Source organism: Ceratotherium simum, chromosome 22, assembly GCF_057802395.1.
Source record: "Ceratotherium simum simum isolate JZ-2026a chromosome 22, ASM5780239v1, whole genome shotgun sequence".
In the NCBI taxonomy this organism is placed as follows: domain Eukaryota; kingdom Metazoa; phylum Chordata; class Mammalia; order Perissodactyla; family Rhinocerotidae; genus Ceratotherium; species Ceratotherium simum.
In genome coordinates, this window is record NC_141921.1 from 45626191 (window position 1) to 45653549 (window position 27359).

The following is a 27359-nucleotide window of genomic DNA, read 5'->3' on the forward strand; positions in this document are numbered from 1 at the left end:
GAAAAACAGCTAGTAATCCTTTTAAATTTAATAAGACTTGTTTTATAGCACAGCATATGGTCTAGATTAGTACATGTTCTATGTGCAGTTGAAAAAATGTATATTCTTCTATTGTTGGGTACTTCATTTCAAAACGCCAATTAGGTTGAGTTGGTTGATAGTGTTATTCAAGCTTTCAATGTCCTTACTGATTTCCTGTCTACTTATTTTATTCGTCACTGAGAAAGGAACGTTGACATCTCCCACAATAATTGTGAATTTATTTATTCCTCCTTTCAGTTCTGTCACTTTGGCAGGTATTTTGAAGCTGTGTAATTAGGTATACACACATTTAGGACTCTTATGCCCTCTCGATGGATTGGCCCCTTTATTATTATGAAATGTCTCTCTTTATTTTTAATAACACTCCTTGTCCTGAAGTCTACTTTGCTTGATAATATAGTCACTTTAGTTTCCTATGGCTAGTGTTTGCACACTATATCTTTTTTCCTTTTACTTTCCTTTTCCTTTAAGTTAGAAGTCTTTTTACTTCTAACTTATCTGTGTCTTTATTATTAAAGTGTGTTTCTTGTAGAAAACATACAGTTTGGTCTTGCTTTTTTGTGCAGTCTGATAATCTCTAGCTTTTCATTGGAATGTTTAAGCCATTTACAGTTGATGTAATTATGTATACAGTTGGGTTTCTCTCCTCCATCTAGCTATTTGTTTTCTATTTGTCCTGTCTGTTTCATTTTCCTCTTTTCCTGATTTCATTTTTTTTAGTATTCCACTTTATCTCCACTATTAGCTTGCTGACTATTTCTCTAGTTTTCAGTGGTTGCCCTAGGGTTTGCAATACCAATCTTTAATCACAGTATTCTACCCTTAAAAAATATTATACTACTTCACCAACAATGTAAGAACCTTTCAACAGTGCACTTCCACTTCCCCCTGCTTTCCTTTGTATTACTGTTGTCATACATTTTGCTTCTATATATTGTTATTATTTTTGCTTTAGACAATCATCTTATTTCTAACACTTTATTGATTATAATTTACATACCATAGAGTTCACCAGTTGAAAGTAAACATTCAACCTTTTTAGTATATTTACAGCCTTGTGCAACCATCACCATAATCTAATTTTGGAAAATTTTCATCACCCCAAAAAGAAACCTTATACCTATTAGCAGTCACTCCTCTTCCCCACCTGACACACACTCTTCCAGCCCTCAGCAACTACTAATCCACTTTCTGTCACTATAGATTGCCCTATTCTGGGCATTTCATATAAGTGGTATCATATAATAGGTGGTCTTTTGTGACTGGCTTCTTTCAGTTAGAATAATGTTTAGTAGTTCATCCATGTTGTAGCATGAATAGGTACCTCATTTCTTTTTATTAGCAAATCTTTTTTAATTTCTTTCAACAATGTTGTGTAGTTTTCAGTTTACAAGTCTTGTACTTCTTTTTAAAAATTTATTCCTAAGTATTTTATTCTTCTTGATGCTATTATAACTGGAACTGTTTTCTTAATTTGATTTTCAATTTGTTTATTGCTAGTGTAAGAGACACAGTTGAAGTGTTTTGAAGTGTTCCCTCCTCTTCTACATACTGGAATCGTTTGTGAATGATTTGTGCTGTCTTTAAATGTGTGGTAGTATTCACCAGTGCCTCTATCTAACCCTTGGCTTTTCTTTGTCAGAACATTTTTAAATTAATATCTTTACTTGTTTCAGATTCTCTATTTCTTCTTGAGTCAATTTCAGTAATTGTATCTTTCTAGGAATTTGTCCATTTCATCTAAATTATCTAATTTTTTGGCATATGGTTGTTCATAGTATTCCTTCATAATCCTTTTTATTTCCATAAAGTCAGTAGTGATGTCCCCTCTTTCATTCCTGATTTTAGTCATTTGGGTCCTCTTTCTAGCTATTGTCTATCAATCTATCTATCTATCTATCTATCTATCTATCTATCTATCATATTTATCAGTCTAGCTAAAGGTACATCAATTTTGTGGATCACTTGAAAGAACCAACTTTTGGTTTCACCAATTTTCTCTGTTAGTTTTCTATTCTCTATTTCATATAAGTTGATCTTTATTACTTCCCTCCTTCTGAGCACTTTGGGTTGAATTTGCTTTTCTTTTTCTAATTTCCTGAGGTGGAAGTTTAGGTTATTGTTTGAGATTTTCCTTCTTTTTCGATATAGGCATTAAGATCTATAACTTTATAAGCTTTAGTCAATTATGTCCTAAAGAAAATTTTAAAAAGAAGGAGGATATTTTATGTTTACCTGCACACTTACCACTTCTGGTGCTCCTCATTCCTTTGTACAAATAGTTTTCATCTACATTTTCCTTCAGCCTGAGGCACTTCCTTTAATATATCTTGTACTATAGATCTGCTAGCAATAAATTCTCTTAGGTTTTTTTTTGGTCTAAAATGTCCTTATTTCACCTTCATTTTTGAAGAATATGTTCACGTAATATAGAATTCTAGGTAGTTTTTTTCTTTCAGCAATTTAAAGACGTTTCATTGTCTTCTAGCTTGCAGCATTTATGATGAGAAACCAGTAGTAATTCTTATCTTTGTAATGTGTCTCTTTTCTCTGCGTAATTAAAAGATTTTCTCTTTGTTGCTGGTTTTCAGTAATTTGATTATGATATTTCTTGGTGTTCTTTTCTTTGTATTTACCCTGCCTCATGTTCAGGTTCATTGAGCTTCTTAGATCTGTGATTTTATAGTTTTCATCAAATTTTGAAAAATCTTGGCCATTATTTCTTCAAATATTTTTCTGCTGCCCCCACCCCTCCACCATGGTCTGGGCCTCTAGTTACATACATGTTAGATCACTTGATATTGTTTCACAGTTCACCAAGTCTCTGTTATTTTTCTCCTACCCTTTCTTCTCTGGGTACTTTAGTTTGAGTAGTTTCTACTGCTATATCTTCAAGGTCACTGATGTATTTTTCTACTGTGCCTAATCTGCTATTAAGGCCATTGTGATAGTTAGACTCTAAGATGGCCCCAATGATCTTTACCCTTATTATTCATACTCTTGTATAATCCCCACCTCTTTTTTGTGGGCATATTGGTGACTTGTTTCTAATCAATAGGATACATCAAAGGTGATGGGGTGTCACTCCTGTTATTAGGTTACAAGAGATTGTGAATTCTGTCTTGCTAACAAACTCTCTGTATTGTCTTTTGGGCTCGTATACTTTGATGAAACAAGCTGCCATGTTGGAGAGGTCCATAAGGCAAGGAACCAAAGGTGGCCTCTGGCTAAAAGCCAGCTAGGAACTGAAGCCCTCAGCCCAACATCTGTCAAGGAACTAAATTCTTACAACAACCAAGAAAGCTTAGAAGCAGATTCTCCTCAGCTGAGCCTTCAGATGAGACCTCAGCCCTGACTGGCATGTTGATTGCAGACTTGTGTGAGACCCTGAAGCAGAGGACCCAGCTAAACAACGTATGGATTCCTGATCCTCAGAAGTTGTAAGATAATAAATGTGTGTTGTTATAAGCTGCTAGGTTTGTGGTAATTTTTTATACATCAGTCAACAACTAACACACTCATCTGGTGAAATTTTCACTTTAGATATTGTATTTTGCAATTCTAAAAGTTCCATTTGGTTCTTTTTTCTATCTCTCTCTCCTCATACTGTTCATCTCTTCCCTTAAATCACTGAGGATATCTATAATAACTGCTTAAAGTCCTTGTCTTCTAATTCCATATCTATGTTATTTTGGGCTCCATTTCTACTGACTGATTTTTATCCTGGAAATGGGTCATGTTTTCCTGTTTCTTTACATGTATAGTAATTTTTGATTGAATGCAGGGCATTGTGAATGATACATTGTTGAGTGTGGATTTTGCTGTCTTACTTTAAAGAATGTTGAGTTTTGTTTTATCAGGCATTTGCATTACTTGCATATCAGCTTGCTCATTTTGAGGTTTATTTTTATGCTTTGCTAGGGTGGGTCTATAGTAGTCTTTACTCTAGGGAGAGTTTAGTCCTATTATTAAGGTATGACCCTTCTGGGATCTCTATTGAACGCCTCTGGTGTTCAATAACATCTTTTCACACGGCCTAGTCCAAACTTGAACATCTCCCAGTTCTGTGTGAGCTCTTAGAATTTTTAGCTTGCAGCTCCCAGTGGTTGATTTTTTGACTGACCTCACAGAGTTTCACCTTATACATACATACACTTAGTATTTACCCAAAGACTCAAGGGGACCTACTATGCAGATTTCTGGTTCTCTTCCTCTGTTTATCTCCCTTCTCTCCAGTTCCCTGCCCTATAAATTCTAGCTGCTTTGGTCTCCTCAAACTCTGATCTCCATCTCTTCAACTCAGCTAGACTGCCATGCTTTGCTTGGTTACCCTCCATCCTCCTGCTGCTGTCTGGAAAATGCCTCCAGCCAGAAAGCCAGAGCTCATCTTGCTTGTTTACTCCTCTCAGATATCACAGTCCTGCACGTCCGGTTGTCCAACACCCAACAATGATTGTTTCACATATGTCGTCCAGAGTTCTAATTGATTTTGGTGGGATGGAAAGTCTGCTACCAGTTACTTTGTCAATGCCATTAGAGGTATTTGGGCCTTTTTAGAGATGTACAAGAGGGAATGGGATTAGCACTTAGCTCCATCCAAGTTCTTAAGCCTTTTGCAGATACTCGACTGGCTTATTCATGGTGGGCAGTGGAGGGCGGTAGGAAGATTCATCAGAAATGCTCCTCATCAGCTGTGTAATAACTCCAAAATCCCAAATCTTCATTAGCAGCACTTATCACAACCAATCCCTTTGCCTTCTCAGCACAACCTGTCCATGTGAGAAAAAAACCAACCAGAAAGCCCCTCAGTCTACCATGGGTTTGTTTATTCTGTAGGTTGCACCAGATTCCCTTTGTGCAAAGTGATGTGATCATAATTTCTGAACTAAGACCTTTGGTCTAATGGTAACTCTAGATATTTGAACTTGGAGAGGTCCCAGGAGACCCTATGCATCTGGCATATTGTTACACGGAGATCCTCTGGGTACTAGAGCCCTCTTTGTCCCCTCATAGAGGCACAATCCCCAGGGGACCTCCAATCCAGCTAATATGCAGAATCAATCACCTTGGAAGCTTTTTAAAAATTACAAATGCCCAGATACCACCTCAGACTACAAATTAGAACCTTGGCAGCCCATGGCAATTCTGATACATAGCCAAGAACACTCTGTCTTCTTATCTTAGGAGGCCAAAGAACTCACAAACATGAAAGTTGAAGACTTCAATATGCCAATGCCTTGTAAGCCATCCAGAATCAGTCCTAGGGGGACACAAAGGTTACCTGACTCCAAGAAGGGAAAAGACTGAGCTCTCTCTGAATCATGGCATTTTTAAACAGGAAGGAAACTTGGAGAACATTCTGGCCAACTTCCCTTCTCCTCTCTCAGCCTTTCTACTTCATAGATGAAGAAACCAACACCCAGAGGAATTAAGTGACATGCCCAGTATCACTTAGCCCAGGGCTGAGTTACACATGCAGAAATTTCTCCACTGCCTCCTAGACTCCTGCTAAATCCCTTCAGTGGCTTCTAATGACTCCTGGAACAGAATTCAAAATCCTAATCACATCTGAACCCCCACAAGACCTGGCTCCAGACCCCTCCAGCCACACCTCATGCCACTCTGTCCTTGTCCCTTCTCTCCAGGCACACTCATCCCTTTCTGTCAGCAGGAATCCAAGGTCCTTCTGGCCTGAGGGAGTCATGCTGTCCTGTCTGCTGAGAATGCCTCACCCTAGCTCTTCACAGCAATGGCCCTTCACCCCCTGAGTCACAGGTTGAACGTTCCTGCCTCATTTAGGCCCTTGTGGACCACCGAAGCCTAGTGCCCAGTCATTATTCTCTGTCTGGGCACATAGCTCGTTTGTCACCCTCAGCACTTCCCTCAGGTAGTCCTGAAGTATTTACTGCTTACCTCTGTCCTGTCTGTCCCCACCCCACTAAGGTGGGGGCTTCAAGAGGGCAGAGAATATATCTGTCTTGTGCATCGCCGCATCCCCAATGCCTAGCAAAGTGCCTGGCATGCAGTGGGCTTATAATGTTTCTGGAATAAGTGGATGGATGGAAGGGTTAAATAATTAATCACCAACTAATGAGTCACAGAAATCGCTTTGTCTCTAACCTCTCAAGTGCTATGAGGTAAAGAGATTCACCTGGATCCAGCAGATCTGATGAGTAGAGGAAAGGCCCTGTTTCCCTCCAGGGTGCACCTTGGGGATTTGGGGTCCCAGGCTATGCCTGTGGTGCACCCTGGGGTGCCACTCCCCCCAGCCAGAAGCCCTGCTGGCATTGGGTTCCATTTTGAATACACTGATGTCCAAGTCCAGACACCCCAGCGCCTGGCAAGGCACAGGTTTCCCCACAAATGAAATTGTGTTCGCCATGCCCTCCTCTAACAAGCGTGCACAGCTCTGCCATGGGGCAGCCCTCTTCTCTTGCCATTCTGATGGGTCGGCATAAGCAAAGAAGGGGAATTTAGGCTTTACCAGTTACCACTCTGAAATAACCTGGGAGCTGGGCTCCTCCATCCACGGGCAAACACTTTAATATTTCAGCTGGAAGCACCAGCCAAGCACTATCGAGGGAAAAGAGCTCAGTTTTCTTATATCATGTTGTTCTCCTACAGGCCTCTCAAATCTTCAGCCACACCATCAAGCAAGACTTGCCCTTTCCGCTGTATCACATCCTAAGTTTCTGATTATGAGTCAGAGCCTGCTGCAGGGCTGGTAGAATTAAAATCAGAGTCTAAATAATGGGCATGCTTAAAAGTAATATAGGTCTCCAGCCTCTTCATTAGTGTAGCATAGTCCCAGCGGTGTCCAGTAGAAGTATAACAAAGCCACATTTTAAATTTCCCAGTAGCAAAGGTAAAGAAGTAAAGGGAAACAGGTGCAACTAATTTTAATAATATATTTTATTTAGGCAATATATTTAAAATATCACTTCAACATGTAATCAATAAAAATATTAATGGGTTATTTAACACAGCGTTTTTCTCATACTAAGTCTCTGAAGTGCAGTGTGTATTTTACACTTCCAGCACGTCGCAGTTGGGACCAGGCACGTGGCAGGAGCTCAGTAATGACATGTGGCTCGTGGCTGTTGTTTTGGACAGCGCAGGAAGAGTCCAGCTGCTCATAGGTGGCGCATCAGAAGGAGGCACCAGGGCACCTAACCCGAGCTGCCTGAGAACTTACATGGCAGAGAAGACAAAAAGGAGGAACACCCTGCTCCCTGGTCTCCAAAGCCCCTTCCCCACCCTGCCAGCGCCGGCGCCAGCGCTGGTGTCAGACAGCAGGCAAAGCCGGCAGAGGAAATACGACCGCTGCTCAGAGCTCTCTCTGGATGCTTGGATTAACTCACTTGTATTTATTTGGCTTTTTATAAACAAAAGCCAGACTTAATGCATTCCATTCATCATGAGGAAAGGGCAGTAATCCTAAGAGGATCTGTCAAACAGACGCTCTTTCTGTAAATAAATAAAAAGGTGACTGTGCAGGAAAGGAAAATTACACTGAACTGAAATCTGGGATTTTTTTCTTCCCTTTTAGATCCATAAGCCAAAATATTGCTAAGTCTTTTTATAAACAAAGATAATGAGTTGTATAATTTATGTAAATTAACTAATGCTGCTGCATTTTCTAGAAGTAACATAAACTGCATTATTTATTTGTCGTGCCTTTTGGAGTAAAAAATAATTATAATTGGATATTATACCTAACAGATTCTCCCATTGTTTTCTTATTAGTATTTGTGGTTTTGAACATAAAACGCAGAATCACTGAGTGCACTACAGCTGTGGCTATTCTTTTGCCCGTATGAAAATGAGGATGACCTTTTGGAAAGACAGGAGTCAGACCAGAGCTCTTGACCCCAACTTCTGTGCCAGAAGGAAGCTACATGTGCCATGACTATGGGCTGGCTTAGTCAGCAGGTATCGGTTATTTTCAACTCGTGTAGGGTACTAGTTGATCAGCAGCCTGTGGGATACAACCAACATCATTTTCACTCCCTAATGTCATCCCATCTTCACTACTCAAAGGGTGATCCAGGACCAGCAGCAGCAGCAGGCCCTGGGGACTTGCTCTGAATGCAGCACCTCCAGCCCCACCCAGATCCACTGAATCAGAATCCCCAGGGGACTTGTACGCATATTAAAGTTTGAAAAACACTTTTCTACATCATTTGTGGTGAAGACCAAGTCCCTTCCCTCCTGCAGGAGACAGAGCTGCACACAGGAAGGCACGGGGCTGGGTCCTCCCCGTCCGTCTGTTCCCAGCACACAGCATCAACCCACATTTCCCCTCACATCCAGTATGTATTAAAATGAGCAATACATAATCACACACCGCAATTCTTAATATTATCATATTAGGAGCATTAAAAATGCAAGAAAGGATAATTAAGCAAAATAAATTAAACAAGGATCTTGAAATACACAGCCTTGGAAATAGTTTTGCTGCCTAAATGCTCGCTAACATCTGTTAGCTGCTATCACGTTTGCTATCGTTTTTTGATATTCAAAGCACAAAATATGGCCAAATACCAAATGTAAATAGCTCCTATTCGTAACCTTGTTTATACAGCAAAAGATGACCCTAAGGTAAAGGAAGGAACTCCACGGAAAACGCATTGATCTTTGGGAGGACCGTCTTTTACTGGAAGAGAGCTCAGGGGCCCCTGTCTGGGCCGCCCCCCTCCCCCACCAGAGGAACAAGACTCATTCATTCAACACCAGGGGCGAGAAAAACAAAAGTATCTCAGACCGAGAAGGAACGGAGGGTAATTTACTGAATTTATTTCATCTCATCTCCCTTAATCATGTAAAAACAAAATCCAAAAATGTTCTACATTCTGGTTTGTGTCCAACACAATGTGCAAACTAATTGAGTGTAAAAAGCGTTGCTTTGCATTATATCCGTTAAAGTAAGTGTAACAATTGCTCTTCCTACCCCCGAGCTCTGTTTCATTTCTGTTTTTGTTATAATTCAGTCCATTCACAATATGTCATTGCAAACACTATTTGCAAAAGAAAGTATAAAAAACAGATTCTTTATTTCTTAGTGCATTTATTTTCATTTCCCCTTCTCAAGCTCTCCACATTTATACCGTGCTTCCATCTGGAGGGCTTAAAAAAGTTATAGACGAAGTTACTACACATAATGAGGAACATGCTCATCTGGTACGTAGCCTGAGAATTTTATTGCCAGGTGTTGTGAAAAGAAAAAAAATACGGCCAAACTACTGTGCTGTATCTCGTTTCCAAACATTTAATATCGTGTCTGAAAGTGTTCATTAATTGGGGAGGGAGGCTACTTCAATGGGGTTTACTTAACCGCCTCCCGGGAAAAGGCAAATGTGCTGGGTTCTGCAGCTCCCCGGTGGCTCCACTAACCCGGAATGAAGGTCAGAGTGCCCGGCAAGGCAAGATGGATTGGCTCAGTCCTCACAAGGTCACCACCCCGCATTGGGTACCGGAAGGTCGCATGGGCCAGCTCTCCAAACGTTCGTTCAGTCGTTCAAGAAATATAAACAGTCCCTACCGTGCTGGTGCTGGTGAGGCAGAAGCTGACCAAGCAAACCAGGAAATGGGAGCGTCATCCAGACCCACATCGCCTTTAGGGTGCTCCAGGAGTTCAGTTTGATGAGAACAGAACCACCAAAACACAGCCCTGCTGTAAAGAGACTGAGGGAGCCTCATGGTGCCCACCCGCAGGTGGGGGCTATAATTTAGCCTCTTTCAGCTATTTCACATCAATTAAAGAAGTAAAGGTCAGCAAAAACTCACTTCCTCCTGGACTGGTCAGTGCCCTGGAAAGCCAAGCAGATTCTGTTTGTAAGAAATGATGGAAGAACAGTTCAGCGTGTGCTCTTTGGGGAAACTGAACTTACTGTGGCATTATATCGACAATTAGGTCTAAATCCATGTATAAAGCATACAACAAAATGAGGGCTTTTAGTAAAATGTCAGTGTCAGGGTGTCACACCGCAGAAAGGGATTAATGTGCATTTCAACTTCACTGCACATGGACGGGCAAGGAATCTTGGGGGAAATAAGGAGTCTTGGGGTTTCCCAAGTTAGTTCCCCATAGTCTCCTACAGAAAAGATTATAGTATTTAACCATTTGTCTCATATTTTGGAAAGAGAAAGAAATCATGGAGTATTTTGAAATTCGAGCCATCAGACAAACTGATACCTTCAAAATGTCACCATAAGGTGAGCAGACTTGTCATCTTTGCTAAACATCACCGGGGAGCTCTGCCTGTGCTGTCTGTCCTGGGGTGGTGGGCTGGACGGCCACACCTGCACTGCCTTCAGCAGCAACTGCCAAGCCGCCCTAGCTGCGGGTCACCTGAGAAGTGGCACAGCCCCAGAGCGGTCCCATCTGCTGTCCTTGGTACAGACGCAACTCACCAGGTAGGCGTTGCTGCCTGTTGGCTTCTGCAAGAATGGGTTCGGGGTAACATCCTACATCCTACATGAGCTGACCACACTTCTACTGGAGTTCTGAGATCTAATAGTCATTCATAGTCTCCTCCAAGACTTAAACAAATCTTTTAGGAAATTTCAAGCAAAAGGGACACTATCCTGGTCTCTGCCAGCATCTTAGATGCTGAAATACATAGACCTCAGCAGAGCTTTTCCACATTAAAAATTAGAAACGGGAAAATGAAGATGGGGAGATTGAAGGACTCTGAACACCAGACACTGACCAAGGGATAAGAGCAGCTCCTCCATGAGTAAAGGATGTCAGGAGCCAAAGGGAGGGAAGAAACCACAGCCACTTGTTTAGAATTTATGTTTCCATAAGTGAAACACTAGGATTCTCATATGGAGAAGAAATTATTGATACGTGTGCTCCCTTAAGGAAGGCTTCTCCAGAGGCCCATTCCAGATTTAATAATAATCCATATTCTTCCTCTGAAATGGCAACCCAAGTCTTTGATTTCCTTATTGCCACTGCAAATACATGAATCATTAAGCTGCAAACCAGCAGAGGTTCAGTTTATCACACGCCACCTAGAATATTTAATAAAATAAATTCTAAATAATCAATTCTGGAAGAGTCAACATCTCTCACACTTTTGTAATAAATGTCTACCTCTGGCACCCATCATAAAACTGGATGTGAATTGTGGCAGCAAAGATGAAAGAGACAGTCCCCCGTTTTCTCATGCTGTCATGTGAATACTTAAACGCGGACAAACAGCATCTGCACCCTCCCTACGGCCTCTATTCTAGCAGGACGTTGTCACACCCAACACATCCAGGCTGCTTTCAAAGCGCTTCAAGCCTAAAGACGCAGGTGGTTCAACCTTTCTCTCTTCCATGGGATCCTGGTCCTCTAACCCACCTGGTCTCAGCAAGGCCACACACCTTTGGCTCAGCTGTCCCTGGACAAGGGAGCACAGAGTGCGTCATCAGGACATGCCCTGCCCTCTCTGCAATGCCATGGAGCAGTGCCTTGGGCTTATAGGAGAAACAGGACACTTCCCAACTCCCACTTCCAAACTGTCCTTCGCAAGAGACATTGCCTAGCTTCTTCAGACTGAGAACAAATAAGTCTATGCCACATGGATGTGTTGCCACTAAAAGTAAAGAGAAAGAAGAGACTCTAACTTCGCCAGGACAAACAAGACTAACAACATTGTCTGATGAGACAGTTGGCATGTCGTGAATAAAAGTGTCTGTTCCTAGCAGAAATGTAAGCTGAGTATGAACACCATCAGGCTGCAAACATGAGTCCTAGGACATACCACTGCTCAAGCATAAGTCCTTAAAAGCATTTGTGGCAAGTCCTTGACCAGTCTCTCACCAGTTCCCATAGCACCTTGCTCCTTCTAGAATCTGCTGCCATAATCTAGAACAGGGGTTGGCAAACTACATCCATGGTCCACATCTGGCCCCGTGCTGGTTTTTGTAAATAAAGTTTTATTGGAACACAGTCACACCCATTCCTTAACTATTGTCTATGGCTGCTTTCATGCTACAATAGTTGCGACAGAGACTGTCTGGCTGGCAAAACCAAGACTATTTACTGTCCAGCCCCTCACAGAAGAAGTCCATCATTTCATCCATTTATTCAAAAACTGTTTATTGAGCACCTAATGTGTACCAGGTACCATGCCAAGCACTGGGCTACAGCGAGGGACAGCAAGTACCATGTCGAGTGGAGCTAAACAACACAGAACAGGGCTATTTCCCCTGGAGAAGGGAGGGCCGAGGGAACTGTTCAGTTATTGCCAGTTGGTGTGCTCTGCATCCAGAAACCTGCTATTCTCTCTCCTTCATGGCCAAGGGCAGAATAAGGAATGATAGGCTCAAATCATATAATCAGAGACTTCAGTTAGATATTTTTAAAAGGTGCTGGGAGTCACGTAATGAATTGCCAGACCAACTTGTGAAATTTTCCTTTGGACTTTTTTCTTAAGATAAGATTTAAAAAAAAACCTACCTGCCTAGGGCTAAGGCACGAAGGGAGGACCCTACCAGCAGCAAGAGGATGGTGTGTGTCAGTACTTTCCCAATTAACTAACGTGCCTATGAATCAGGGGGGATCACACTAAAAGGCAGATCTTGATTCAGTAGATCTGGGGCGGGACCTGAGAATCTGCCCTTCTAATAGGCTCCCAGGTGAGGCTGACACTACTGATGGATGGACCACTCTATGGGTAAGAAGCGGCAACATGGCTGTGTATGTGTCTATGTTGGTCTCAGGTTTTGCAAGAGTGAGATATGAGTGTTTGGCAACAAGAAGTCAAGGCATGCCCTGAAGGGTACACAGCATTACAAGGGGTTAGAATTAAGAAATTTAAAGAGGAAATGGAAGGTCGTTTCATCTGTCCAGGAAAAAAAACTCAAGAAGCAGAAAGGTGCTCTTTCATGAAATCACCTGCTTTCCATCTACGGTTCCAGCCTTGCATCCACGGAAGGCAGGCAGAGAGCAGCTCAGCAGCCAGAAACCCAAGCAAGTGCAAAGAAGAAACAAGGAGACCAGAGCCAGCCTCTGTCAAAGCAGCCTCCATCTGAGCAGCTGTGCGAAGGACTCATCCCTTCTTTCATTTACGCAGTAACGCTTCTCTCTTCCGCTCCCACTGGGAGCTCAAAAGCCCTTCACTGCACCTCTATTTCCCCATGTTTTTTGCTGGCCTGTGGGAAGCAAATAGACAGAGCAACGTGGGCCTTATTAGTTTGCAAACCACATACCTTCCTTGTGTCGGTGACCAACAATGTCAGCTAAAGGCGGTTGGTGTGACTCTTTGAAGACAAGGCTGGAGATTTGAGTCCTCTGAGTGTGGACTGCCCCACATGGAGACAAGCCATAGCCACCAATGATGGGAGTAAATTTCCCCAGCAATGTTAGGGAATTGAAAGATGTAGAGAAGATCAATAACTTACTATTCAGTCAAGTGAAGGCCAGAGATATTCTTTACCCAACGCAAACAACCATATCTGGTCATTTACCGAGGGAGGGGATATAAATCATGCTCTTAAAAGGCAACCACAGCTTCTGGATGAGGATGTCGGTTATGCTTACAGAATCAAGGTTGTGTGTCCTGGGTAACATCTAACTCTGTGCCTGCTGTATGTTCGGGCCCAAAGAGAGAAAGGCCCTTGGTGGATTCTGATGGTAGTGTTCAAAGGTTTCCATCGTAATTGAATATGCTAAAATTTCCATTCCTGTCCTTGTGAGTTAATCTGCAATGATGTGAAGGGACCGTTATGATAATAATTAAACACAGGCTCAGCATACTAAGTTGATATTCTGCTGTTCCATCTTTGACAGGTATGTGCTAGCTCAATAAGGCTCAAATCAAGTTTAAAAAAGGAAATTGCAAAATATTTTACATATTGTAATCTACCAGACATATAAGGAAAGCAGAAACTACAAACAAGTTTCCTGCAGAAACTACAAACAAGTTTCCTTCAAAATCTTCCTGGCACGTCTTCCACTGACAAGTTGCTCTCCAAACACCGTTGGCAGAAGGCCTGCATTCCTCGAGGTAGCAGCCTCTAAGGGCAGGAAGCCTGGGCTTCCACGGTCCTAGGGCCTTGGTGGGTGAAAGGCACCCAGGAATTGCTTTTCAGAGAGAGCATGAGGGTCCCCAGGCCTGGCAGCACTTGAATTCACTAGCAAACTGCCAGAGTGCCTTCTCTCCTTAGCAGTGGCCAGTGGCCTTCCTGGCTTTTATGGTTCCTACATCAATAATGTGTCTGGAGATAAACTAACTCACTTCCTCAAATCTTCAGTGAGACCAATACCCAAGCAGCCAAATCTCTGTCTGCAAAGACTCAAAAGAAATTGCTCTGATGGCTGGAGGGTTGCCAGATAAAATACAAGATGCCCAGGTAAATGTGAGATTCAGATAAGCAACAGATAATATTTTAGTATAAATATGTCCCAAATATTGCATGAGACATATTGTACTGAAAAATTATTTATTGTTTATCTGAAATTCAAATTTAACTGGTCATCCTGTCTCTCATGTCTGCGTGTGTGTGTGTGTGTGTGTGTATGTGTGTGCACTAAATCTGGCAACACTACATAGGGGGAGTGAGCACAGAGAACCTCACCACCCAAGTGAGCAGATCCTGGAAGCCTGAAAGCTGTAGCTTCAGGACAAATGGAAACAGGCAGATCATAGTAGGAGCAGATAAACACAACTTGTTACCCCTAAGTGAAGGTTGACATGGGAATATAAAAGGCTCTTAAGGACTTGGATGAAATCAGAGCTAAGGAATGACGGCAGGTCCTGCAGGTATGAGAGTATTGAAGGACGAACTCCCAACCACTGAAGAGGGCAACGAGGGGCCTCCATATCTTCGTCCTGCAGTCCCTGGGGGCCCAAGGGAGCCAGGTTCCTGGGCTGGAGGAACAGTGTGGTATGGGCTCTTTCCCCTTGCACCAGGAGGGGAGGCCCGGTGACCAGAAGAGGGCCTATCACTTCTACTAAAGGCCTTCCTTATCCCCAATCTTACTTGAGACCCATGCTTGGATACATGGTGCAGTATTTTCAACCCTTCACTCCCAGAACTCTGTGGAATAAGAACACATCTTCTGAGGATCAAGGTGTTTTGGAAGCCAAAGTGGTATAGTAATGAGGAAACTGGGAATTCGGAATCAGACAGACCTGGGGTGGTATCTTGGCTCTGTTACTAACCAGCTAGGTATCCTTGGATACATTTCTTAACCTCTTGGAAATTAACTACATCTTCTGCAAAAATGTGGATAATGACAGTACCTGCCTAGTAGGGATGTTGTCAAGTCACTGAATGAGATGTGCACACAAAGTGACAAGCACAGGACCAGTGTTCAGTAAATGTTCAATAAATGACACCATCATTGTTGTTGCTGTTGTTAACTGGTTGTGGTCAGAGAAGAGGGAGCCTTTAGAAGGTGAAGCAAAACCGCCATCCCCACCAGGCCTCCGTGAGCTCAGCAGAATGTGAACAGAGAGGGCTGCTACTGCCACTTCAAAACATAGCCAGCTTAATGTTATTTATTAGGGAAAATTTTAATTATATGAATTGAGTAGGGACATGTCACCAGGGATGCTAAATAGTTAGAAATTAAGGAAATACTATGGATTTCAGTGCCTGAATTGATTCCACCAAAACACAACCAGGTAACAGGAAATTAAGTTTTAACGTGTTAATGTACCAGCAGAATGCTGCACAAAAATCTGGATGATTAAAAGTCAGAAGAACGCCCTGGGAGATCCTCTGAGGCATGGCTGAACAGACCGGCTCTGTCCAACGGAGACGGTCATGAGACCAGAACACACTGGAGACAGTCATGAGACCAGAACACCTCAACACCGGCACACGACGCCAGGCAGCAGAGGCAGCCGGGTTTGAAATCGAAGACCTGGTTTCAAGTCCCAGATGTGCGACCAGTAGGGATAAAAATATCTGCCACGACTGAATTGCAGGGTTGGGGGGAGGCTCAGATGAGGGGGTCCCTGTGAAAACAGTTAGTCATTCGGCAGACCCCACTGTTCAGACCAAGGTCCTGTGGAAACTGGTCCAGACCCTGTCCTCAGAGGGGGGAAACAAGTTCATTCCAACACTCAAAACCTCTGTGGCAACATTACCCCATCACCCTGAAATGACCAGTTTTACACTTCCGTAAGTTTTTTAAGTATGATGCTATGTCTTACTTGCCTCTATATCCTGCGCTTAACAGGTCATCTGGTATCTAGACGCCAGATACAGGTTTTCTAGTATGTAGAAAATCCTAGAGACTTAATATATGTTTACTGAACTGGACAGAGCTAATATAAAGACAAAGAAAACACCTCCTTAGGAAAGGTACAGATGGAGAGCTGCAGAAAGTAAAGGGAGGGAATAATTACTTCTGGCTGGAGAAGATCAGGGAAGATGCCCTGGAAGGTTCAGAAATTACAGGGCTAACACAGTCTCAATGGAGACACGGGAAAAAATAGGTTCTGAGCAGAGAACGCTATACAGTGTAGACTGGAGGGCGCATGGCGAGTCTGAGGGGGAATGCAGTGAAACAGTATGTCCACAGACCAAAGCCACACAATCGTTTACGAAAAGCAAAAAATATGTGTTCTGTTTAAAAACACATCTTGGCAACATGCGGACTCATCTGCCCCTGTGAGCTTCTGCTGCTCAGCCGTTTCATCAGCCAACTTACCTCCTCCTTATCTATTCATTGCTGTTTTCCAAACTTGATTTGGGCACCATACATGTTTGTGGCTGGCTATCTTAAATATTTTCCATCAGCTGCAAGCAAGATACCTATTTATCTTATGGCTGCAAGCAGAGCTGAAATGATCTGCCATCGCCACGAGGCAGAGAGTTATTTCATGCCCTGTTAATTCCTAATGCGGTAACTACAATATCATTCCTACTTTTAAAAGAGGTGCTTTTTTTTCTTTTTAATATGTGGCCTAAGTGTCCAAATAAAGAACATCACTTCTAATGAGGCCGAGTCCAGAAACATAACCTTGTTCCCGTCGCTGCCACGCTCACAATGGGCTTCGAGCTTTCCGGCAGTTAGTCGAGAAGTCAAAGAAACTCTTCATCCTTCTAGGCAGCACAAACAAGTCAGCAAAACTAAACTTTCTCTTCACGACTGAAAACTCCCATCAGAGATGATGGCTGGCATTTCTGCCGGGCAGATGGCCCAAGCCAGGGGGGTTCCTGTCCACCGCGGAATGGGCTCAGTGGGGAAGGATGTCTGTCCGTGCTACCCACAGTTGAGCCAACAGCCTCTGTGCAATGACCACCCACTGGCTCCAAAGGCAGGACGTCCACGGCAAGCACGCTTTATGATCAGAGCAGAGAAAGCCTCGTCCCCAGGAGGCAAACATCTGGTCTGATGAGGCTGGGAGAGATACTGACACACCGCAATTCTGGCCACCTGTTGCTTTAAATCACGTTAGCTATTTTGCAACAGCTTCTGTCACTGCTTAGCGCTATTTCCCATCCATACCCTGTGACTGTCTGGCTCCCATCAGTGCCTAGTTCCCTATGTTCGTGTCACCTCCTCAAGCCCAAGTCTGCCTTAGGTACCCCTCCCCTGTGCTCCACATGAGGCCTTGTCATTTTCCCATCACAGCCCTCACGACCCTGCGTTAGGGTTGCATGCTTGATCTTTTGTCTCCCCGTGAGATCGGAGTGTTCTTGTTTACCTCACGGCATCTCCAGTACCCATCACAGTGCTGGTGGATAGAAAGCATTCGACAACTGGCTGATGAGTGAAGGGTATGTGAAAAACTACATATCTCACCAGAATGCCCAGGAGCAGCTAATGTCGTGGCAAGCGCTTCTGCATTAGAACCAGGTGGACCGCAGCTCAAGTCCTAGCTCCCCACTGGTTTGCGGGATATGGGGCAAGAGAAACCCTCTCTGAGGCTCAGTCTCTTCATCTATGAAATGGGTGTAATAACAGGGACTTTGCATGGATGTTTTGACAAGGATTGAACAAAACAGTGTACCTGGTATACAGGAGATTCGTAAGCCTGCAGCCATCCCTATATTAAGTGTGTGGCCCCGATCTGTTGTGGGAACACAGCAGCGAAGGAGTTGGGAGGCAGACAGCAGGAGCTGCCTGGGTTCTGAGACGCCGGCACTCTCAGGAGAGAGGTGTGAAGACCGGGCAGAAGACTGCCCCACAAGCTTCTGGGACCAGAGAAAAGCACCGTGAACTTGAAAAGTACTCTTCCAGCTTGGCCTCAAGAACAACGTCACCTCAGGCTGACTTCATTCAGCTCAGCTGCCTCCTGGCTTGGGATCGAGAGGCATGGGGACACTTGAGAACTGGCCCCCTGCTCTCAGGGCCTCTCCCACCCCCAGAGCTGCTCCACTCTGTCAGGCCCAGATAAGAGGCATAAAGCTGCATAGGGAGCAGGACCAGCCTCAGGCCTGCTGAGATTTCATCTCGAGAAACATTGACATCGCAACCACCTTCTCTTTCCTCCCTGACAACCTTTGTCACTTCTGGAAACCCTATTGAACTAGCTTCTCCTTGGCTTACAGACAAGACAACTAATCATGGACCTAACAGCTCGTCAGCTTCAAAAGCGGCTGCCCCCATCCTGTGCCTGACTGAGAAAATCAATATGTCTTTGAGTGGCCGTGTGTACCTAGGGCCCTAGCCTCTGAGAACAAAAGAAGCTAGACTGCTGAGCAGTTCCAGACACAGGACTGGAAGTTTTCCTGGCCTGAGGGAAGGCTTATAGCAAGTGATATGTTAAACGGTAGATCCAAATATCTTTATCATGCCCTTGAACTGAGGAAACCTGCTCAGGAGATAGAAAATCAGAGCTCCAAGACCCTGGGCAGGACTGTCTCCCTCTCCCAGCAGCACAGGCACCATGCCTGGCATGATGTAGGTACTGAGTCAATGGGAACAACTTGATTGAATCCACTGAAGGAGGAAGCAGCGTCCAAACTCACCAGCCCCTCCTCCTGTGAGATGTAAAGCCCCATGTACATCCCCACTGCAATTTCCCAGGTAGAAAGGACTACCTGCCCACTGTTTCCTGCACAACCACTGGGCTTCCCAGCCACTGGTCCAGATCAGAGCAAATGCAGAAGAAACGCCGGTGAGATGTGAGGCTGCTCTTGCCAGAGAAATCTTTCTTTGGGGCTATTTAAAAATCATGCCCATGGTAGACAATGCACAGCAAAGCACTTCCATTGACACAAAAATGTGCTCATCCACGAATAATTAAGAAAAATTCAAATTCAAATTGAACGAGGTACCATCTTGCATCCATCGGTGTGTGGGAGGGTGTGGGAGAAATGTTAATTCTCAGTGCTGGTGAGGGTGTAATTAGTATAGCCACTTGGCAGAATTCGGCAGTGTCTAGTAAAACTGAAAACCCTCAGACCTTATACCCAGCAATTCCAGGTCTAGGTGGCACACGTGCACAGACATGCATAAGAATGTTTACTGAAGTATTGTAAAGTTGAAAAACTTGAAAAAATCTAGAAGTCCACTGACTGGGGAATGGCTCAAGAGTTTATACAGTGGAATACTATAGAGCAGATAAAAGGGATGAGAGGAGCTAAGTATTGACCTACATATAGCTAAGACCACAATGCTAAGTGAAAAACGTTAAGCTATTTACATACAAATCCTACTCAACTTGAAGAGCTGAGCTCATAGCCCATCTCACCTAGCAAGCTTCTCTGATCATCCCTGCTCACTCTGAATCCCAGAACACTTATCCTAGAAGCTTAGGCTTCTGTACTTCTCAGCACTGTTAATGACTTTGAGGTATAGACTCAGCCATCTCCTCAACTTGACTGTGAGCCTACGGGGTACTGAACATGGCTCCTATTTTCTCTGTAGACACCACAGGGCCCTGCACAGAGTCAGTGTTTGCTGAACGACTCAATATGACAACTCCTTGAGCTCAATGGGAAAGGCCACCACACCAGGCACCCACCTCAGGTGGCCTTACTCTCCAAGACCCCGAAAGCACACCCCTTGTGTTGCCCGCCAAGGCTTCTCCAAGCCCGCCTCCCGATTCTCCTGCCCCACTGCCACTTGCACCCGGAAAGTCATGGAGGTCACTCACCATCGTGCACATTCCCTTCCTCCGTGTTCTGAGGGTCCAGACTGCCCCCACACATGTGTCTACCTATTGGACTGCAAGTGTGAGAGCCACAAATAACTCCAAACATAAATATGGCCTAAAAATAACCATAAATAATTCTGACTCCACCCAGTGACAATTCTTATAACATGAGGGAAGAAAATGAACACTACGGCTTTTTCCCCCCCGGGCTTCTGTGCTGCTGCTGAGGAAGAATTCCACCCTGCTGTTACTTACAATGAGAAGTTCCTGATTTATGTATCACTAAAGATGAAATATCCCAGAGGCCTGTGGGCACAGGGGCTGTGTGCAGTGGTTTGGGAGTGAATTCCCAGCATGAGCAGCCCCCTCATTCTTGGGCCCCACCCACACTTCTCCTCACTTTCTACCTATTTCTCCATCCTGGGAGATAAGAATTGATTCATTTGAAACATGGTGTTGGAGGAAAGCTCTATGGACTCCTTGGACTGCCAGAAAGACGAACAAGTGGGTCCCAGAGCAAATTAAGCCTGAACTATTGCTGGAGGCAAAAATGATAAAACTGAGGCTGTCCTACTTTGGGCACACCATGAGAAGGCAGGATTCTTTGGAAAAGACAATAATGCTGGGAAAAGTAGAAGGCAGCAGGAAAAGAAGATGACCAAATATGAGGTGGATTGACTCCTTAAAGGAAGCCATAGGCACGAGTCTACAGGAGCTGAGGAGGATGTTGGGGACAGGACATTGTGGACATCACTCATTCATAGGGTCGCTGGGAGTCGGAGCCAACTTGATGCATGTGACAACCACCACCCACTCCCTGGGCTGTCTGTAACAGAGGCTAATCTGTTTGTACAATCACGAGTCACAGGCCGAGAGGTGGGTCCAGAGCAGCAGAGTCGAGTGATCTGCATTTTAATGTTCCGTGCAGTCTTTGCAAGCACTGAACACAAGAGAATGTGGGGAACTGGAATTTCTCGTTTCAGGGCTTTTCTTTGTTCATCATCATAAAGCATTGTTATTAGGTGTTAAAAAAAAACCCCGAAAACATAAAACAAAAATCATCTCTCTCTGTGGGACAACATAATAAAAGTCATTGGATGCTATTTTTAACAGCCATAAAAGCACATGATTAATATAGAAAAAGTCATAATGATAAAGTGTGTCACAAAAAACATCAGCATGGAGGGTGAGCCATTGAACTCAAGTGGGCTTACGGTCCTGGCTATCAATCCTGGCACACTAGAGGACCCAACACACCAACAGACGCCAGGACCTCTCTCTTTGACCAGTTTGAAACGCCAGGTGGATCACAAGCCAGCTTCTTAGCTCCTGGCCCAAGACAGCACCCGCCATGATCCCGGGGAAGATCCCTTACAAGGATCAGCAAGAAATGCAGAGAAGTGGGTGCTAGCGAACTAGCAGGCCCAGAAAGCATCACGATTCAGATGCTCTCCCTGTACCGCTGTGACACATGCCTCGGACCCTCAAATGACAAAAAAGAGGAACTAGAGGAATGTCACCATGGCTGCCCAAGGGTGAGAGCCTGTGGGGTCAGAACGACAGCAAGGAAACCAAACTGTACCCCATCTTCCCCCGACGACCCAAACTGAAGTTTGCATAAGATCTGAAGATGTTTTCTGCAGGACACACCTCCACTCCAGCCCTGCAAGAATCCCACACATCTTGGTATCCCACCTAATTGTCTTTAACATCTGTCTTGAACATCTGAGGTTGAAACACCCAGAGGGAAACCAAAGCGGCTGTCAGTGGAGGGAGTGAAGCCAGGCTCTGTATAGGGATCGCCAGCTCCCAGGGGACCCACCCAGCAGAGGCAGGCCCCAGCCACCTCGAGAGGGAGATTCCTTACGCAGCTCCCCTCTTATCTAGCACCTGCAAACTCTCAATGCACCCGGAGGCTCCTCCGTGATAAATACAACACATGATTCTGCAGGAACCTTGCCAATCCCAATCTATACACCAATGACTCCCGAGAAACAGGAGTGCTTCAGTTAAATCCAGTTTCACGGAAAACATTAATGGAGACTGTAGAGTAAGAAGGCAGAAAAAAAGAAAAACAACAAATATGGTCTTGGCAAGCAAAAATACTTTTGACAGAGGTGACTGGCATCAAAGGACTCCAAAGCAATTCCATCCTCATTGCAGCCTAGAAATGACATTTGTGGAACAAGAGAGCCTTATTCTGCTCTTTACCTCCACTCCCTGGACCTTCAGTTTCATGTGGTCCTCTCTGGTCGTTTTCCCATCTTTCCTCTTTTTCCAGCAATACCCATCTTTCCTGTATTTCACTTTCTTCCTGTTGTAGAGTATCATTGAGCCATTCTGTGGTCTGGAAACAACAAATGGTTAAATTACCAAGAGAACCAAGCAGAAGAAAAATTTATGAAGAAAGATATCGTAGACCAGTAAAAGTCTCTACTGAAAAGCAATATTCCACATTTGCTCGAACATAATTTTTCACCTTTTATTGCAGCTCCCTGGATTAACCATGTTTTATGGCCAGCCAAAATTTGCTTGTGGATTCGGTACCTAATGAATTAAATGTGTCAATGATAGGCTTAAAAAACATCCCCTTAGTAATATCCACCATCTAATCAGGATATACGATGTGGGGCCTGAGCTCTGCACTGAAAAGCAGAAAAAACAGAGCGAGAAAGCAAAAAGAACCGGGGGTGTTGTGGCAGCCTGCAATATCTTATCTCTTGTAGAAAGATTTTCTACACATCTTTTAATCCATCACCCAGCATTAGGAAATAAATAAGTTTAACGCAGACGCTAGATGACTATGTTAAGAACAGACCAATGGAAGAACTATTCGCCGAGGCCAAATGCTCCTGATGCATTGCCTGCATTTAGATTACGCTAGATACGAAAGAGCATCTACGGTCCTTCTTCTCAAGCAAGCTAAGTGCCTGATTCTTTCCCATTTGGGCTTCAGCTGTCAGAGGGCTCAGTACTGCCAGGTAAATTTGTCTGTTCGGTCCAGGACCACCGTATCTTAGGAAAATAGTTGCCCGCTTGCTAAATGCTGAGAGTGGGATGGCCATTCTTGTGCCATTTAAAAAAACAAACACAAAGAGCCTTGAATTTTCCTAAAAGACATCGTGCATCAACCACAGAGAGCAGAGGATGTTTATGCCCATCTCGACAGTTGCAGAGGTCGCATATTTTAGTTTGGAAACACCAAGGAGAGAAAGAACTAAACTCTGGCAGCTGAGCGCGAGTGTGATGCTGAACCACATCCAGAATAAGTTTCAGCAGGTGTGGGCAGATCCAACCTTCAAGGAAGACTCCCCTGAAATCTGCAGCACGTGGCTCACTCCCTCTTGGCCAGCTCCGTGTCACTCTGCACCTGAATGCACAGCACAGAAAAAAGTAACAGCAACTGCTCCTGTGCAGCTGGGAGACCAGCACAGGCCCTCCATCTCACTCCCAGCCAAGGTGAGAGTGCCACACACAAACAAGGCAAAGGAAGTGGCTTCTTCTAATGCAAGTGGCCTGTTTCTCGGCTACAGCAGAGGTGAGAAAGTGAGCCACCCAGTTTTCTCTGTGGCCTGGGGAAAGAGCCTCCATCCCATTCTTTTCTTTTCCTTTGAACAATGGGCACAGAACATTGGCTATTGATGTCTTACTATTCCATTGTCTGTAGGTGGAAAAAAAATCACGCCAGGGTGACAGCAGCTAATTGTGGTTCCCACCCAGCTGGGCTGTGTCATTCAGCAGCAAGGTGATGACTAAACAGCAATTCCGTTGGAAATTATAGACTTTCAACAGTGACTCCCAGCACTTCATTGTTTGCCGATCACGGGGCAATTGGTTTGTGTCAGTGTTGGTTTCCTCCCTGAGGGTGTGCCGACTAAAACAATCGGGAAACAGCTACACACGCTTGTCACAACGCTGTCACCTGACGTATCTGTCTCACACTTACAAGTCTGCATTGAAAACCTGACAGTTGTCTTCCATTTCTAAATGGTAGGTAGGCTTGAATATGGGGCCAACAGTGGCTGCCTCTTCCCACTCAGCCTACTCTAGGTACCGTACCTAATCTTCCGAGTGCGGAGGGTCCGCCACCCACTAAGAGACCCATTCAAAGGGCTCCGAAGCCCAACTACTGTGCCTAAGGAACAAGCAGAGGAATCCATCTGATCAAATAGACGGGCCCTGCGTTTGTCTCGCCCTCTCCAAACAGGAATGAAGACACCCATGAGAGTGCTGCAAGGACCCCCGTCACCCCAGAAAACTCATCTGCTGAAGAAGAGGCAACATTCATCCAATCCAGCTTCTTGTGTACTAAGACAGGGACTGTGATTTGCTCCATCCACTTGCCCTTTCTAAACGTGGTCAATGAACCTCAGCAGCATCTTCAGGCCAACTGTCCCCAGAATGTAACTGGTATGACCCAGAGAAAGTGGACTCTCCAAAACCGTCACGTCCACAGTCAGAATCACAGCTGCACCCACCCAAGGAAACCTGTCTTCCTCTGGTGGCCTGCCCTCTGCATTCCGAGAATGCGAGGATGGCCCTATCATCCGACACTTTTAGCAAGACATAATCCCACAGGGAACAGAAGTGTCCAACATAAATGGCCTTAATCAACGGAATCATCATTTTAACTTGCAATAATGAGCACACTAATGGTGTTTAATCCACCACTTTGATTTTATTAGAACTTGCCTCTGCTCTGCGTGATGGGGGAAGGCCTCTCCCTCCAGAGTTCACAGGTCCTAAGAATGGCAAAGGGAAAGCCAGAGGGCTGCAGAAGGACCCACGTGCCCCGCAATGCAAAGAAAATGAGGCTGTTTTGCCATCCCAGAATATAATCAAGAGCAAAGTGGAGCTGCCGGGAAGAGATCTGAGGGACGAGGGAGGGGCTGGAGTGCTGCTCTGGGAGGAAGGAGGGGTAGGCTAGGCCCCACTAGAGGGGCCAGTCAGGGGCTTTAATGCCTTTCATGACAGCTCAAAAGTGAGCACCACTGAGAATAGCAGGGAAATGGGAATAGAGTTGAGGACAGAGGGTAATGGTGACTGCAAGGAGGAGGCAGGGAAGTCCTGCCGACACTTAATGCCACCAACTCCCAGTTAGTGCCCTGCTGGGTGGAGCAGGCCACATGCGTGTCTACATCTATATCTACATCTGTATCTCAGTCTACATCTGTATCTAAGTCTACGTCTGTATCTGTCTACATCAGTATCTATGTCTACATATGTATCTATGTCTACATCCATGTCTACATCTACATCTATGTCCATATCTACATCTATGTCTACATCTATATCTATGTCTACATCTGTATCTATGTCTACATCTATCTCTACATCTACATCTATATCTACACCTATACCTACGTCTATGTCTTCATCTATATCTATGTCTACATCTGTATCTATGTCTACATCTGTGTCTACACCTCTATCTACATCTTTGTCTACATCTATATCTATGTCTACCTCTGTATCTATGTCTACAACTATATCTGTCTACATCTGTATCTGTGTCTACATCCGTATCTATATCTGTATCTATGTCTACATCAATGTCTATGTCTATGTCTATATCTTCATCTACATCTACATCTGTATCTATCATCCACACACAACAACCCTATGAGATGGGTATTATTATCATTCCCAACATATAGATGAGGAAATCAAGCCTTCCTAGCCACAAAGTGTCTGAGCAGGATCCACTCACAGTCAGTCTGACTCCAGAACCTCCCCCGAGGCTACTGGTTTAACATAGACTGAGGGGCGGGTCCAGGTTTGAATCTCAGCTCTGCTCTACTGGCTGGGTGATCATCAATGCCCTAAAAGCACTCCTGACCCAATGGATGGGGATGTGGTAGCTGAGTTTCCGGGTTCCTGGAGCCATGGTTGGGATAAGTCTGAGGCAACCCCAGGCCTCCTCACCCTGTGGTTAGGGTAACTCTGGGGGTTCTGTATGGTCTGCCAGAGCATAAGCTCCAGTTGCCCACGGTGGCAACTTGCTGGAGAAAAGCACCTTTTATCTGTATTCGTCTCTCACTTTCACACTCCCCTACTGGCGTTTCCTGGGACCACCTCTCAGATAAACTGCTTGTACCCAAATCTTCATCTCAGGCTCTCCTTCTGGGGGAAGCCAAACTAAGCCAAACAGTCTAAGAGAGCCTCAGGAAACAATCTGAGACCTAGATTGCAGCAGTGAGAGGAACATCAAGGAAAAAAAAAGGGAGCAACAGGGAGCTTCATTCTAACCAGGGAGGCTTCCAGCCAAGTAACCTATAATCTAAGAAACTAATAGCTAGCAAAACCAATAACGCCCAGTGCAATATGGTAAAAAGATCATGGGATCAATGGAAAAAGTACTGCAGATTATAAAAGTAAAGAAACAGGCATAAAATTAAGATACATAATCAATAGTATATATATATATATATATATATATATATATGCTTATATAATAGCTATATATATGTGTGTGTGTCTATGTGTGTGTCATATACACACATGCATGCACACGCACACAAATAAAACCTATAGAAGGAGTGACGGAAGACTCCATTTACCAAATAGAAAAAGAGAATTAAATAACTAGGCATAAATTTAATAAGAAATTCCCAACACCTAAGAAGAAAAACTATAAAAATCTAAAAGGCACAAAAGTACGTTTCAATAAATGCAAAAACATAACATGTTCTTGGTTAGGAAGAGATAAAATCATAAAAATGTCAATCTTCCTGAAGTTAATTTATAAATATAATGTAATGACAATGAGAATCCCACCAGGATATTTTTTCTGGATCTAGCAAAATTTATTATAAAATTTATAGGAAGGAAAAAACACCAAGAATAGCCAGAAAAACTCCAGTAAAGAATACCAAGGTGTAGAGGCTGGCATATCAGCTATTAACACATTCTACAAAGCTCTCTCTATGTTTTTTAGTGGTGTCATAATAGTTTATAACATTGTGAAATTTCAGTTGTATGTTACTATTTGTCAGTCACCATATATATGTGCCCCTTTACCCCTTATGCCTACCCTCCAACCCCTTTCTCCTCTGGTAACCACTAATCTGTTCTCTTTGTCCGTGTATTTGTTTATCTTCCACATATGAGTGAAAGCATACAGTGTTTGTCTTTTTTCTCACTGGATTATCTCACTTAACATAATACCCTCAAGTTCCATCCATGTTGTTGTGAATGGGACGATTTTGTCTTTTTTTATGGCTGAGTAGTATTCAATTGTATATATATACCACATCTTCT

At 44.0% G+C, this 27359-nt stretch overlaps 1 protein-coding gene across 1 annotated transcript in view; it reads right to left on the bottom strand.

Moving 5' to 3' along the window:
- CAMTA1 (calmodulin binding transcription activator 1) overlaps nt 1-27359 on the bottom strand; it is an 868791-nt gene that overhangs the window by 426398 nt on the left and 415034 nt on the right. The window contains exon 5 of the mRNA XM_087446886.1: nt 22311-22446. Coding sequence (XP_087303012.1) covers nt 22311-22446 — 136 coding nt within the window. The remainder of the gene's footprint in view (nt 1-22310; nt 22447-27359) is intronic.